Source organism: Somniosus microcephalus, chromosome 9 (assembly GCF_052327205.1).
Source record: "Somniosus microcephalus isolate GS21.2 chromosome 9, FLI_Smic_1.0, whole genome shotgun sequence".
Classification (NCBI taxonomy): Eukaryota; Metazoa; Chordata; class Chondrichthyes; order Squaliformes; family Somniosidae; genus Somniosus; species Somniosus microcephalus.
Genome location: NC_140995.1, coordinates 81,934,006 through 81,949,572, shown reverse-complemented (window position 1 = coordinate 81,949,572; position 15,567 = coordinate 81,934,006). Strand labels below are relative to the sequence as shown.

The 15,567-nt window shown below is 43.3% G+C and overlaps 1 protein-coding gene across 6 annotated transcripts in view; it reads left to right on the top strand.

Moving 5' to 3' along the window:
• klhl29 (kelch-like family member 29) overlaps positions 1-15,567 on the top strand; it is a 732,755-nt gene that overhangs the window by 593,824 nt on the left and 123,364 nt on the right. For all 6 annotated transcript variants that reach the window (XM_085996817.1, XM_085996816.1, XM_085996818.1 and 3 more), the window contains 2 exons: positions 2,491-2,689; positions 8,028-8,210. In XM_085996817.1, coding sequence (XP_085852943.1) covers positions 2,491-2,689; positions 8,028-8,210 — 382 coding nt within the window. The remainder of the gene's footprint in view (positions 1-2,490; positions 2,690-8,027; positions 8,211-15,567) is intronic.

Sequence of the window (15,567 nt, the reverse complement as noted above, 5' to 3'; positions counted from 1 at the left end):
CAAGGGACCTACGCTTGACTTCACCAATCTTTTTCTCTTCACATATCTATAAAAGCTTTTACAGTCAGTTTTTATGTTCCCTGCAAGCTTACTCTCATATCCTATTTTCCCTTTCTTAATTAATCCCTTTGTCCTCCTTTGTTGAATCCTAAACTGCTCCCAATCCTCAGGATTATTGCTTTTTCTGGCCAATTTATATGTCCTCTCCTTGGATCTTATGCTATCCCTAATTTCCCTTGTTAGCCACAGTTGAGTCACCTTTTTTGTTTTATTTTTGTGCCAATTTTTGCTTGACCTGAAGACTGCATTTGTTCTTAACTCCTCATGTGCAACACCATATGAGATTGACTAATCTGAATATAATTACATAAACATCATTACTTGAACTTTCTTACCACTTATTTATCAAATGTTTATTTATCATTTTCTTCCTAGTGTACACAGAATGCACTTATAGGTGCTTTGTAGGTTAAACCTGTAATTGAATATTCAGCTAGTTAATCATAGCAAATACAATTTCATACTGCTTTTCAAAATGTGATTGATCATCTATGTACAAACATACATGATGAAATATGTACACATATAAAGCTTGGCTGAAAACCAAACATCAAGCAAACAGCAACAAGTAACTCAGCAGACAATCATGACTCCATTTTATTTTCTTGTCGAATAATCAACTGTTTTGACCTGTCGTTGTGGGAGGGATATGACTACTTGACTTCATTGCAGTGATGCATTTGGTAGGTTCTTAACATTACTGATGAATGGAATTCTACCTTTTCCATCTTGTACGAACTCCAATCGATTTTTGTTTCCAATTAATATTCAAGTACAGGCACAGGTGCCCTTTCATGCATTACTAAAACTATAATGCCCTCAGATGCAGAACCTTTTATATCTAACTATTCCAGATTCAAGTCAACAGCTAACTACTATTAGTGGGTAATACAGAAGAATTTAAAAATAAACATAGTGACACAATGAAGTGTTGTGGCTTAATTTGTTTTCAAAGTAAGAATAAGGCTAGATAGAATGACTTTTTCCAGAGAGAGAGGGTTATTGGATCATAGAACCATAGCTGTCTGCTGCACAGTAGGAGACCATTCAGCCCATCATGGCTCTTTGATAGAGAAATCCAAAACTTGTCCCACTCTTGCTTTATAACCTTTTACTTTCTCTGCTTTAAATATTTATCCAGTTTTCCTGTAAAAGATGTTTCTGCCTCAACCACCCCCTGTGGCAAAGTACTCCATACTGCAGAAACCCTCTGAGTAAAGAAATTTCACCTGACTTCTCTCCTAAATTGACCATTCCTTGTTAGTGACTCCCTAACCAGATAAAGGAGTTTCTCCCTATTCGCTCCATCAGAACCTTTCATAATTTCTAAACATCTGTTAAACCTTCTCTGTTGCAGTGGGAATACTCCTGGTATCTCAAGTCTCTCTTTTTAAAATTTGTTCTTGGTGTGTGGGTGATGTAGAAAAGGCTGCATTTATTGCGTATCCCTATTTGCCCTTGAGCCTTTTCTTGAACGGCTGCAGGCCTTGTGGTAATGGTGCTCCCACAATGGTGTTAGGTAAGGAATTAGGAACATAGGGACAGGAGAAGGCCATCAGGCCCTCGAGCCTGTTCCACCATTCAATTCGATTATGGCTGATCTGCATCTTAACTCCTTCTACCTGCCTTGGTTCCGTAAACCTTAATACCCTTGCCTTACAAAAATCTATCAATCTCAGTTCTGAAATTTTCAATTGACCTAGCCTCATCAGCCTTTTCGGGGAGAGTGTTCCAGATTTCCACTACCCTTTGTGTGAAGAAGTGCTTCCTGATATCGCCCCTGAATGCCTAGCTCTAATTGTAAGGTTATGCTTATTCTGGACTCCCCCACCAGAGGAAATAGTTATCAAATCCTTAATACTCAAGGGAATACAAGCCTAGTCTCTGCAACCTTTCCTCATAATTTAACTCTTTTAGCCCCAGTCTGGTGAATCTGGACCCACTCCAAGGCCAATGAGAAATCTTCAACAGTGTTGAGTAGATGCAAATGTCATAGCTGTACTGGAACAGTCTGGCTAGGGGAGCGGTTAGCTGTGGTGCACAGGTCTTCAACACTCTCCTTATAACTGCAGTTTTCCAACCCTGGGATTGCCATGGGAAATCTATGCTTTAAACTCTATGCAGATTTAATGTCCTTTCTATAATGGGTCAGTCATTTAATGTGGTATGGGGCACAAATCCATTGAACATGTACTACATCATTTGTCTGAGCCATTGTATTTGCATATGTCTAGTTGAGTATAGCATATTGCTGCCATAAATAATATAATTGAAGTAGACTGGTATTTTCAATCAAAACATCCGCACTGTTGAACTGGTTCCCTTGTGTTTAGTTTCTTTATAATGTCAGACTTGAGGTCGCAGGCACATTTTGGTTTTTATTTCCTTCAATAATTTCTGCCTTGATGATAAGAAATGTTTTCTTTTCAGCATGTGTCAGAGCTGCTGGCCGTGGTCCGTTTGCCCTTTATTCATCCAAGCTATCTGTTAAATGTTGTTGACAATGAGGAATTGATAAAGTCCTCAGAGGCTTGCCGAGACCTGGTAAATGAAGCAAAACGCTATCACATGCTGCCACATGCTCGACAGGAAATGCAGACACCTCGAACACGGCCAAGGCTATCTGCAGGTAGGGCTTTATCCAATGAGGATTTCTGCTCAACTCGTTAGTGCTGTATATGTCATGCAGAGTGCTTTAATGTGGGCCAAGTATTATACATGGTACAGAGGATAACATTTAGAATAATTGATACTTGGGAACAGGTAAAACTGTTTAACTCTTTCATAACTGTTATTTGTAGACAGAAATATTTATGGTGTCAGTCTGACCCAGTTCTCAGTGTAATACTGATTGGTGTTTACAGAAGTTATTACTGCACATTGACAAGCAAGTAGATGGCAGGGAATTTCCAACTACTGAATATATCCTGTGCAGATTACTGTGAATTAATTACAGGCATGTGACCAACGTTCCTGCTAAACTACGCTGCCACGTGGCACGCAGCGGTCTGGAGGTCCTGCGCAGGCCGCATACTGGTTTTTCAATGGGAGAAACGGTGCATGCGCAAAATTTTGAAAGAGCCACGCAGCCAGTTAAAGGGACCGCGCAACAAAAAAGAAAAAATAGGGGGATCATTGCATGTGACCCTGAGTTAGTTTTAAGCCTGTATCACTCCCACAAATACAAAATTCAAACCAACAAACAACTCTAACTAAATGTCATTTGGCATGTGAGATATATTTTTGTATTTGTATGCATCAGGCATTTTGCATCAGGTTGAGTGTAATACGCAGATGAGATGAGTAATATTAGAGGCTGAACCACAATGGGCATCTGATGTTGGAAAGACTTTTTTTTAGTCGGCACATTCTGACATAGATATGAGAACTATACAGAATTAGGAGGAAATGTGATTCAAACAGCCTGATTAAGAATTATGTTACAACAGAATTATGTTACAATAGGAGGTACATTAGTTAAAATGGGTAGTCCTGTTCAAAATTGCTTATGCAAAGTTGACAGAAGGTAGGGTCGATTTTATCCCGATCCTCCCAGAAGAAACCGAATGAGTAGGTAACGTACTCATTTTTAAGTGCCCTCCCACCAGCAGAAACTGGACGGGTGAGCAGCTAAAAACGAGCAGATTACTTACCCGCTCGAAACCTGACCCATTCCCAGCGTCTCCTGCAGGCGGATTAGGCGTCTGCCTAAAGTAGACACGAGCCGAAAGAATGTATGTAAATCAAGGTCCTATTACGTCAATAGGACCCCGATGGCATTTTAACCGGGGCTGAAGCGGCAAAGCTTCCACTGATCCTAGCACTGAGATGACTGACCTCCAACAACCACAACCATCTTCCTTTGTGCTAGGTATGACTCCAGCCAGTGGAGAGTTTTCCCCCGATTCCCATTGACTTCAAATTTTACTAGGACTCCTTGATGCCACACTCGATCAAATGCTGCCTTGATGTCAAGGGAAGTCACTTTCACCTCACCTCTAGAATTCAGCTCTTTTGTCCATGTTTGGAACAAAGCTGTAATGAGGTCTGGAGCCAAGTGGTCTTGGCGGAACCCAAACTGAGCATCAGTGAGCAGGTTATTGGTGAGTAAGTGCCACTTGATAGCACTGTCGACGACACCTTCCATCACCTTGTTAATGATTGAGAGTAGACTGATGGGGCGGTAATTGGCCGGATTGGATTTGTCCTGCTTTTTGTGGACAGGACATACCTGAGCAGTTTTCCACATTGTCGGGTAGATGCCAGTGTTGTAGCTGTACTGGAACAGCTTGGTTAGAGGTACGGCTAGTTATGGAGCACAAGTGTTCAGCACGAAAGCCAGGATGTTGTAGGGGTCCATCGCCTTTGCTGTATCCAGTGCGCTCAGCTGTTTCTTGATATCACGTGGAGTGAATCAAATTGGCTGAAGACTGGCTTCTGTGATGGTGGGAACCTCAGGAGGAGGCCGATATGGATCATCCACTCAGCACTTCTGGCTGAAGATGGTTGCAAATGCTTCAGCCTTGTCTTTTGCACTCATGTGCTGGGCTCCGCCATCATTGAGGATGAGGATATTCATGGAGCCTCCTCCTCCCGTTAGTTGTTTAATTGTCCGCCACCATTCAAGACTGGATGTGGCAGGACTGCAGAGCTTTGATCTGATCCATTGATTGTGGGATCGCTTAGCTCTGTCTGTAGCATGCTGCTTCCGCTGTCTAGCGTGCATGTAGTCCTGTGTTGCAGCTTCCCCAGGTTGGCACCTCATTTTTAGGTACGCCTGGTGCTGCTCTTGGCATGCTCTCCTACACTCCTTATTGAACCAGGTTGGTCCCCTGGCTTGGTGGTAATGGTAGAGTGAGGGCCATGATGTTACAGATTGTGGTGGAATACAATTCTGCTGCTGCTGATGGCCCACAGCGGCTCATAGATGCCCAGTTTTGAGCTGCTAGATCTGTTCTGAATCTATCCCATTTTGAACGGTTGTAGTGCAACACAACACGATGGAGGGTGTCCTCAGTGTGAAGATGGGACTTCATCTCCAGAAGGACTGTATGGTGGTCACTACTACCAATACTACCTCGTGGGGGTGGGGTTCTCCGATCACGGGGGGTGGGTTTGGCAGGGACGCTGGATTTAGGAGGTAAGTGTAAAGGCACTTACCTACTGGATCCAGCAGTCCTCACCTTGCATTAGCTGGCAGGTTTCACGAGGCCTACAAAACTGACCAGATGAAGTTAAATTCAAAATGCAGGTTAAAGCTGAGGCTTCCAGCCTCATTCTAATATTTAAATAGACAACCCGCCTCCTGGGAGCGGGCTGTTTGCCCGTCCCCATCCTGCCTCCGTTAAAACTGGAAGTGGGCGGGTTCTGGTCAGGATTCAGATTTTTAACACACGACCCCAACCCACCCGTTCTTTTAGGTTAAAATTGCCCCCATGTATTTATTTGTAGGGTGGGGATGGGAGGGAGGGGGCTACATGAGAGGAATTGCCAATTTTCTCCTCCACTCCTGAAAGCATTGTCGCCTTGCTGGAGTCGGGTTCCACAGGCTCCAGTGCCCACATGGTACCGCAATCAAGTGGCCATTGTGCATGTGTGAACTTTGACAGTGAGTGTCTGCAGGCTATTCCAGTGTGGGAGAGGGAGGAGGTCACAGCTGAGCTGAGTCCTCACTCAAACGATATCCCTAAATGTGCAATTATAGTAGATATTGTTTAGATTGTGATCAGGAGTGGAAATAGTGGCTGATTTTTTTCTCCACATCTCCTTAGCCCAGGGATAGCTGAAGCGAATTATTGGCTTAGATCAACTAGCTAAGCACATATGAATGGCTCAGCTACTCACTGGATATACTTGCTGAGCTATTGAGAGGACCCCATGTGTTCCTTTTTTTTTGTTCTGGTCTGTGTTAATATCTTTCAAAAGTGCTGAAATAAAACCATCACAACAGCAATTTAAATAAGAAATAAACTCTAGTAATCCAATTATTCTTTCATTATTCTGACACTTCTCTTTTTAATTACTATAACTGTTCCTCAATTTCTATTTATATTTATTATCTTAATAAAACAGTCTCTGCTCACTTAACTATCGCACCTCAGTTACCATGACTTTGTTTTCCTACAGAGAACAATTGTTAAATGAACCAGGCAAGGATTTGCCTGTCCTCTGTAAAGGCTGCAGTTTCACTGTTTAAATAAGAACATTGGCCCGGATATTCCGATCCCTATGGGTGGATACGCGCTGTGTATCCACCCGTAGGGACATCGGAAATGCCGGTTTCAGGCATGCGCAACGCATGCGCTGAAAACCGGCATTTCCGATCTGTCAAGAATGCTCTTGACAGATCCTCCGCCTGCCCTGGAGAAGGGCCTCTGCGGCAGATAGTTCCGCTTTCTGGAGACCCTCCGCCTGCTGAAAACCCTTACAATTGCTTTTACCAGGATAAGAGTTGGAAAAAAAAGTTTTAAAAAATGTTTTCAGTCATTTATCATTTAGAAATACTTTAAAAAAGGTAAGTTTATTTTTAGCCCTGTAAAAAACTTTAGTAATTTTTTTCAAAAAATTAAATTTTTGTTTAAAATATTTAATTTATTGTAATTTCAACTAATTTTAAAAATGTGATTTAAAAAAAAATGTATTTAATGTTTTAAGGTGTTTTTGGGGTGATCTCCAATCATATATTTGACAGGTCTATCTGTCAAGTGTATGAAGGGCGATTCCCTTCTTTGATTGGCTCCCCATGGCCCATGTGATCCCAGGTATACCTAGGCCCTGCACACTTGGAGTTGGAGAGGCCCAGCATCGGAACTATACGCAGCTCGGGAGCCCTCGGGTAAGTGCGTAGATTTTTTCGAGATCAGAGGCCTCCGCACACGGGAAGCCTCCGACCGGAAAATACAGTCCAATATGACAGAAAAGGGGAGATTTTTAAGGCTCCTCTGATGGCTCAGTTGATAAAAACAATATGTAGTTCAGCCAACAGAATGGAAGATCCTAGGTTTGATTCCTAATCTGTGCTGACCTGATCGCAACCAGATAGTTCTGCTGCAATTGGGCTGAGTGTCCCTGGGGTAAAGAGGAGAATAATCATGCAGAGTTCTCCGATTGAGTGAGGGTGAGATGGGGCTCTGCAGCAAAGCCCCTCCACCATGGTCAATGGACTGCCAAGAGTCACTGTCAAAGCATGGCCACTTGGATAAGGTATCAGAGTATCCTTGTGGAACGTTATACCAGTAGTTGTCAATACCTGGTTAAGGAGAAGAGGAGGGACAAAATTGGGCAGGGTGGAGGGAAGGGGAGGTGCGGGGGGAGAAAATGAGAGTCTGTGGCGACTGCATTTAACTTCAGAGTAGAAAGCCAGACGCTTGGATAAATGAAGTGAAAAGTAGGATGCTGTAATTAGAGGAATAAGAAGTAATAGAGAAAATATAACCGATCAAATAGAGAGTGAAACGAGAAGTATAATGAAAGGTATTAATTCACCACAGAGGCTTGGTCCCTATATAGAATTGCTGCCATACACAGTTTGACAGCCATTGAGCTATAAAACATTTAAAATCCTTTTAAAGAATATAAATTTATAATTTTAAAATAATTTACAATGTAGGAAAAGGTATAGAGGACTATACTTTTTTTCCAATTGGCAACGTTCAGGTACAAATACTTACTGAGCTTCTGCTGTATTCCTCTGTGCATTAGTTTTAGGCAAGTGTAAACCCGCTTAATTTAAATGGATTAACACCTGTCTAAATATAGTGCACGGAGGAACTCGTGAGCATGCTAAGCATTCATACATTAACTTTGCTGATCATGAAATATACCCCAGGACGTTTTTCTTTTTATCCACCTAGAGTAAAGGATTATTGATATGAATATGATGGTGAACTTAAGCACCTCTAAACCTTCAAGCAGGGATGCTTTGTTTTGAATCCATTTTATTATTTGTGATAAAAATTGTTTTTAAGGTGTGGCTGAAGTAATTGTCCTGGTTGGTGGTCGTCAAATGATTGGAATGAGCCAACGAGATCTTACAGCTGTCAGCTGCTTTAACCCGCAGAACAATAAATGGTATCCATTAGCCAGTCTACCATTCTACGACAGGGAGTTTTTCAGTGTTGTGAGCGCAGGAGACAACATCTATTTATCAGGTAAATGTTGCCATAGTCATTTCTTTTATTTCACCTTTTTGTCTGAGTACCTTTGTCGACATCAAATCAATAACATACAAGTCTGTCTATAAAATTGTAAGTATGGAACAAGAAAAGACCATTCAGCTCATAAGCCTTCAAGTGTACCTTCTAAGTAAGGAAAAGTAGAAAATTGGACCAAAGGTTTAATGCAAATCTGACAATGCATGGTTAAATGATTCTAAAGTTGACTGGTAAAACAAATCTATGACAAAATGTCAGTGCAGTAATAAGGATAAAATTGGATTGTGAAACCCGTAGCCCTCTTCTGACCTTCAGTCGGCCTAAAGATTGCTCCTGATTTTTTTTTAAATGTAGGGCTATGGGGAACGAGCAGGGGAAAGAGCAGGGGAGTGCGACTGATTGGATAGCCCTTTCAAAGAGCCGGTACAGCTACGAATGGTCTCCACCTGTGCTGTAAGATTCTATGAAAAGCTTATCAGCAGAAACAGCTCTGTGCTGGAAGTGGGAAGAACATACTGGAAGTTTCAGGGGAAGGGTTATAGGTTGTGGCTTGGACATCACGCCTTGAAGCAACTTAAAACAGTCCTTAAAAAGCCTCACAAGGCTTCTGAATCTGAATAAGGTAGAACCACTGTCCCCAAAAGGCCATACCTGCCTTTTCTCATTTTATTGGTGCAAACTGACCTCTCACAATCCTAGATTGTTCATGTCCACTTCACTTCATTTCTCTCCAAGCCACTCTGGAAGATGTGTGAATATACCACACTCAAGCTAGGCTCAGATTCCAAATTGACTAACTAGATTTATTTACAGAAATTAAACAGGAATGATGCATACAAAACAGCACAAGCTTATGTCCAGTGACAGCAGGTCTGAACTTTTAAAACTGCAGCTGCTTGTGGGATTTGGTGTCCACAAAATGGCTGTTGCATTTGTCTCTATAGCAGCTGTAGTGTATGTACCTTGAAGAAGGAACTATATTCTGCAGCCCCTGTATACTGCAGTACCAGTAGTGACCACCCCTGTATATAAGCCTGTGTAGTAACTTTGTATAGTAGTTCCAGTTTTGTCTCCATTCAGTAAACACCTGTTATAACCAACTTCTGCAGTCCGTGTCTCAATTACACACGGACGTTACATTGGCGACGAACAGATCTGAACTTACCTACAGTTCTGCACCACCTCACGGGAATCCATCCCTGAAGCGAAGTTGTTAGAGGTCGAGGCCAGAAGGAAGAAATCCAAAAAGAAAAAAAAAACAAACAGAAGAAACGGGCGTCGACCGTGGGCAACCGCCCTCTCTGATTCATCGAATTTGAAGATTTGCAGGAGAGGCTGTCGAGAGCTGGGCTTCGTTCTCCAGTCTATGGTGTTCCAGCTAATCGGGCTGGTGGCAGGTAGTACACGGATCCTTCCTGGGCTGCGGTGGGCTAGAGCTCGATCGGGTGGCTTTTCAACGGGGCCGAGCAGCGTTGTCGGGAAGAGGAGAGAGAGAGAGAGGGTGGAGCACACAGGGCGCGGCCGGTGCTACGAAGCCGGGCAGCGTACAGACCCGAGAAGAGGGAGGAAAGTGTCCCATACGGTCTGCTCTGACGACGGGAACAGTAATTAAAATAAAAGAAATTAGAAGCGCAGAAGCCGCGAGGAGCTGCAGTTTGCCACGGGGACCGCGGAGAGCGGCGTTGGCAGCAGCACGGGGGGAAGTGCGCGAAGACCATAGGGCGTCGCCATCAAGGCATAAAAACGCCAGCAACAGCGCTGGCAGCAGCGGAAAAGACAGAAAGCGCGGGAGGCGCCATTTTGTTCAATCGGGGAAGAAGGCAAAGCGCGGGAGGTGCCATCTTAGATCTCCAAGATGCCGAAGACTGGCAATATCACTGCCTTCGATAATGCAATAGAAGACTGGACCACGTATGTGGAAAGAGTCGAAGTATATTGCAAGGCAAATGAAGTAGCCAATGAGAAAAAGGCATCGGTACTACTAAACTTAATGGGCGCAAGAACGTACGGCCTATTGCGGAACCTGATCACTCCAGTCAAACCGATGGAGAAGAGTTTTAACGAAATTGTTGATATCCTACAGGAACACCTAAATCCTACACCGCTGCTGATAGCAGAAAGATTTAAATTCCACAAGAGAAATCAGCATAAAGATGAGAGCAATGCTGATTACCTTATGGAACTACGCAAGCTATCAAAGCACTGCCAGTTCGGAGCAGGACTGGCAGATACCCTACGGGACAAATTTGTCTGTGGACTCCTGAGTGAAGGAACCCAGAAGAGGTTACTCTCCGAGAAAGAGCTGACGCTAGATAAGGCTTTCAGCGTGGCAGTATCGTACGAAGCAGCAGCAAGGGGAGCTGCGGAAATACAGCAAAAGCCACAGGAATACGGCACCCATGAAATGACACGGGGATTTGAAAAATGTTATCGCTGCGGCAGAACAACCCATGACCAGAAGGACTGCTGGTCCAAGGACAAAACATGCAGGCAATGCGGAAAGATGGGACACATTGCACGAGTTTGCAGGTCCGGGAAGAAGACTAATGACAACAAAATGGCTACTAAGGAACAGTACAGGAAAGTACAAAAGATGACGGACAGTAGTTCCAAAGACCAGAAGAGAGATAGTGAATCCGGGAACAAGAGACTAAGCTGTCTCAAACTACACAACGTAATCGCAAAAGAGGATCACCGAACCATTTGGGTCACCCTCACGATAGCAGGGTCCCAAGTCAAAATGGAATTGGATACAGGATCAGCCCTGACCATCATGAATCGACGAGACTACGAGCGGCTATTCTCACACATACCCTTGAAAGACACATCCATTGTCTTGAAGACATATACGGGGCAGAAAGTATACCCCAGAGGGAAAATAAGGGTGCCTGTCGAATACAACGGCAAGGAAATACAGAAATTGTATCTGTACATACTGCAAGATGGTGGACCACCGTTATTGGGACGTGAATGGATCAGAAAGATAAGTTTAGACTGGCACTCCATTCAGGCACTGACTGTGGCTGGCAAAAAGGATGACGACGTCACACCTGGACGATTGTCAAAAATCTTGGCTAACGCTAAAGAGGTATTTCAACAAGAACTGGGAACTCTTAAAGGCGTAACCGCCTCGATAAAAATAGAAGAGAATGCAATTCCCAAGTTTTTCAAAGCAAGACCGGTACCGTATGCAATTTGCCCAGCCGTCAATGCAGGTGTGTTAACTAAGGTAGACTGCAGCGAGTGGGCGACACCCATCGTTCCTGTCATGAAGAAAACGTTAAACGACAAGTCTGAGGAGCCAAGGAAGGTTCGCATCTGTGGGGACTTCAAGGTGACTGTGAACCCAGTCCTTCATACAGTACAGTATCCTCTTCCGAGGATAGAAGATATTTTTGCCTCACTATCTGGAGGGAAACGTTTTACAAAAATTGACCTAGCGCAAGCATATTTGCAGATGGAGGTTGAAGAATCCTCTAGGAAATATCTCACGATAAACACTCACAAAGGTCTTTACCGGTATAATCGACTGGTATTCGGAGTTGCATCAGCTCCGGCTATATGGCAAAGAGCGATGGAACAAGTCCTGCAAGGGATTCCGGGGACTCAGTGTTACTTGGACGACATCCTAGTGACAGGTGAAAATGACAGTGAACACCTTGCCAACCTAGAGCAGGTGTTCACTAGACTAAGAGAACATGGGCTACGAGCCAATCGCCCCAAGTGCGAGTTTTTTAAGAAACAAATATCGTATTGTGGCCACGTGATTGATGAAGAGGGGTTACATAAGTCCCCTGACAAAATTGAAGCGGTAGTTAAGGCTCCAGCGCCTGAAAATGTGTCGCAACTGAGGTCATTCCTCGGATTGGTGAATTACTACCATAAGTTTTTGCCGAATTTGTCCACAATTCTGCACCCACTGAACGCCCTGCTACAAACTGGAGTAGCATGGAAATGGAGCGATGAATGTAAGCAGGCCTTTCAGAAGTGTAAAGGCCTGATCACTTCAAGAGAAGTATTGGCTCACTACAACCCATCACTACCGATAAGACTGGCGTGTGATGCGTCTCCCTACGGCGTTGGAGCGGTACTGTCACATAAATCCCTTGACGGTTCAGAGAGGCCGATAGCTTTTGCGTCACGCTCGTTAACTGCAGCCGAGCGTAACTACGCCAGATTGACAGAGAGGCCCTCAGCCTGGTGTGAGGGGTGAAGAAGTTCAATCACTACCTGCACGGACAGAAATTTACTCTACTAACTGATCATCAACCTCTTGTCTCCATTTTCAACCCTAAGAAGGGCGTCCCGATAATGACAGCACAACGGCTACAGAGGTGGTCCCTTTTCCTAGGGGCACACCAATATGACATCGAGTACAAAGGAACTAAACAGCATGGGAATGCTGATGGATTGTCGCACCTACCGTTGCCGACGGTGGAAGAAGCACCTGCAGTGGATCCTGTGGAGATATTCCACTCGACCATAGTCGAATGTCTACCTCTGACGAATGCAAACATAGAAAAGGAAACACAAAATGACCCGACTCTCTCCAGGGTCTATGATTTAACGGTGAAGGGATGGCCAGCACATGGCGAACCACTGTTGCCAGCATTCTCGCCGAGAAGAGAACAGCTGTCAGTTTGCTGAGGAACCTTGATGTGTGGATCCAGAGTAGTAATTCCACCCAAATTGAAGGATAGAGTGCTCAATGAGCTTCATGAGAGTCATCTGGGAGGAATAAAAATGAAGAACTTAGCCAGAGCGTTTGTGTGGTGGCCGGGAATCGATAGAGAAATCGAAGAGATGACCAAGAGCTGTACAGGATGCCAGAAGGTCCAAAATGCCCCACCGCAAGCCCCTCTACATCCATGGGAGTGGCCCTCATCTCCATGGCAAAGGGTACACATTGATTTTGCTGGTCCATTTATGGACTCGATGTTTTTAATTGCGGTGGATGCACATTCAAAGTGGCCAGAGGTAATAAAAATGTCCTCAACCACCACAGAAAAAACTATCACAGTCTTACGAACCATATTCGCCAGAAATGGGCTGCCTGAACAGATTTGCTCCGACAATGGACCACAGTTTGTGTCTGAAGAGTTCCGGAGGTTCTTAAAGAACAATGGTGTTAAGCATTACACATCCGCCCCATATCATCCAGCCACCAATGGATTGGCTGAGGGGCTCGTTCAAACATTCAAGAAGGCTATCAAGGCAATGTGTAATGAAGACATACCCCTACAACACAAGGTAGATAACTTCTTGTTTGCCTACCGGAATGCGACACATGCGGTTACCAACCAAACTCCAGCCATGATGTTCTTCAATCGAAGACTAAGATGCCGCTTGGATTTGGTTAAGCCAAACATCAGAAGAGATGTGGAGAACAGGCAGTTTCAGAATATGAATGAAAGGCCAACCAGGAGTTTCAAGATAGGTCAACCAGTTTTGGCCCGGGACTACCGCACAGAGAAATGGCAGCCAGGAACGATCTGCACACGGCAAGGACCTCTAATGTATACCGTGGACGTTGGAGAGAGCATTGTAAGACGCCATGCTGACCAGATTCTGGAGTCACTGGAAAACGTCAAATCTACACCACGATCCTATACACCTGGTGATGAAACCGAAGTACCAATTGCATCTACCTCAGAATCGGTGATATTGGAAGCAGACAAACCAAACAACGACGTTGATCCCGAATCAACTTTGCCAGAAGAACCTGATACCCCAAAGAGGTGTTATCCGGACAGAATCAGGAAGCCTCCTCAAAGACTGAATTAATAATTGATTAACTTCAGCTAATGTATATAGCAACTGTAATTGTAAATATGTTATTTAATTATTAATCGAATGTTATGTACTGTTTAGCTAAAAGGGGAGGAATTGTAGTGTATGTACCTTGAAGAAGGAACTGTATTCTGCAGCCCCTGTATACTGCAGTACCAGTAGTGACCACCCCTGTATATAAGCCTGTGCAGTAACTTTGTATAGTAGTTCCAGTTTTGTCTCCATTCAGCAAACACCTGTTATAACCAACTTCTGCAGTCCGTGTCTCAATTACACACGGACGTTACAGCAGCAACTACACTTCAAAAGTAATTAATTGGTTGTGAAGCGTCTTGGGACATCCTGAGGACATGAAAGGGGCTATATAAATGTAAATGTGTTTGTTCTTTCATATTGATGTTACAAATCTGATTGCATAACTGTTCCTCCAATATTTAATCTCCAGGTTGAGTTGTTCACACCTCTCAAATAAAGTCTTCCCAGTTTAATTAACACAAAAATACTGTTTCGATACTGAAGACAAAAGGCATCTAAAATCCAGGCATAGTGGAGCTGAGCGGCTATCTTTGCCCTTCCCCGGTCTTAACTTTACATTTACAGTGCACATTACTACCGCATTGTCATTAAAACCCAACTTGTTCATTAATGTCCTTCAGGGAGGGAAACCTGCTACCCTTACCCAGTCTGGCGTACACGTGACTCCAGTCTCACACTACATGGTGACTCATAATGCCCTCAGGGCAACTAAGGGTGGACAATAAACGCTGGCGAACCCACATCCCAAGAACAAATATTTAAAAATAATTTTTGTGTATATATAAACACACATGCACAAAGCTAGTTCTGCCTCCCTGCATCTATATACAACGACAATACCATGGGATTTATCTCACACACACTATAACATACCCTAAACCCAATCATCTTTTATTTTTTGTTATTTATAAAATGTGTGGTTTACTCGCATGACAGGACACTTAATGGCATATGTACTATTCTGCATCTTTGGGGCTAATGATAAAGTTTGACAACCTTGAAATTCATATTTTCATTATCTATGTCCACCATAAGCAGTTCAGAACTATATTTGAAGATGTAGGTCCCATGCTAAGCATCTGAAGCAAAGGTTGTAATGGAAAAAAATCGATCATACGCAATACAAATAATTAACTTTTATTGCACAGGATGCTTTATAGAGCCTTTATCACTTCAGGCCAGGGTCCATTGGCATACTTGCTGTCTCTTTTAGCAGACATTAATTGCTAATATAGTGGTCACAATACATATTTCATTGATTTCAGCTGTTAGAAGAGTGTGCAATGGCTCTGTTTCTTGAGTCTGTTAATCATTGACACTCCTGGAGCTGTCAAAGCAAAAGATACATAACTACAAAACCTTGAGGAATGTGTGTAATTAGAAATTAACTCTGTGGGGTATCACTGAATATATGATGAGTCACATTTCTTTATCTTAAAAGGAATTCTCAATAATAAAGGCTTAAGCCAGTTTCCTTACTGATAGCAGCCTGTAATTAAAATGTTTTTCTAAAAAAAACTCATTTCAC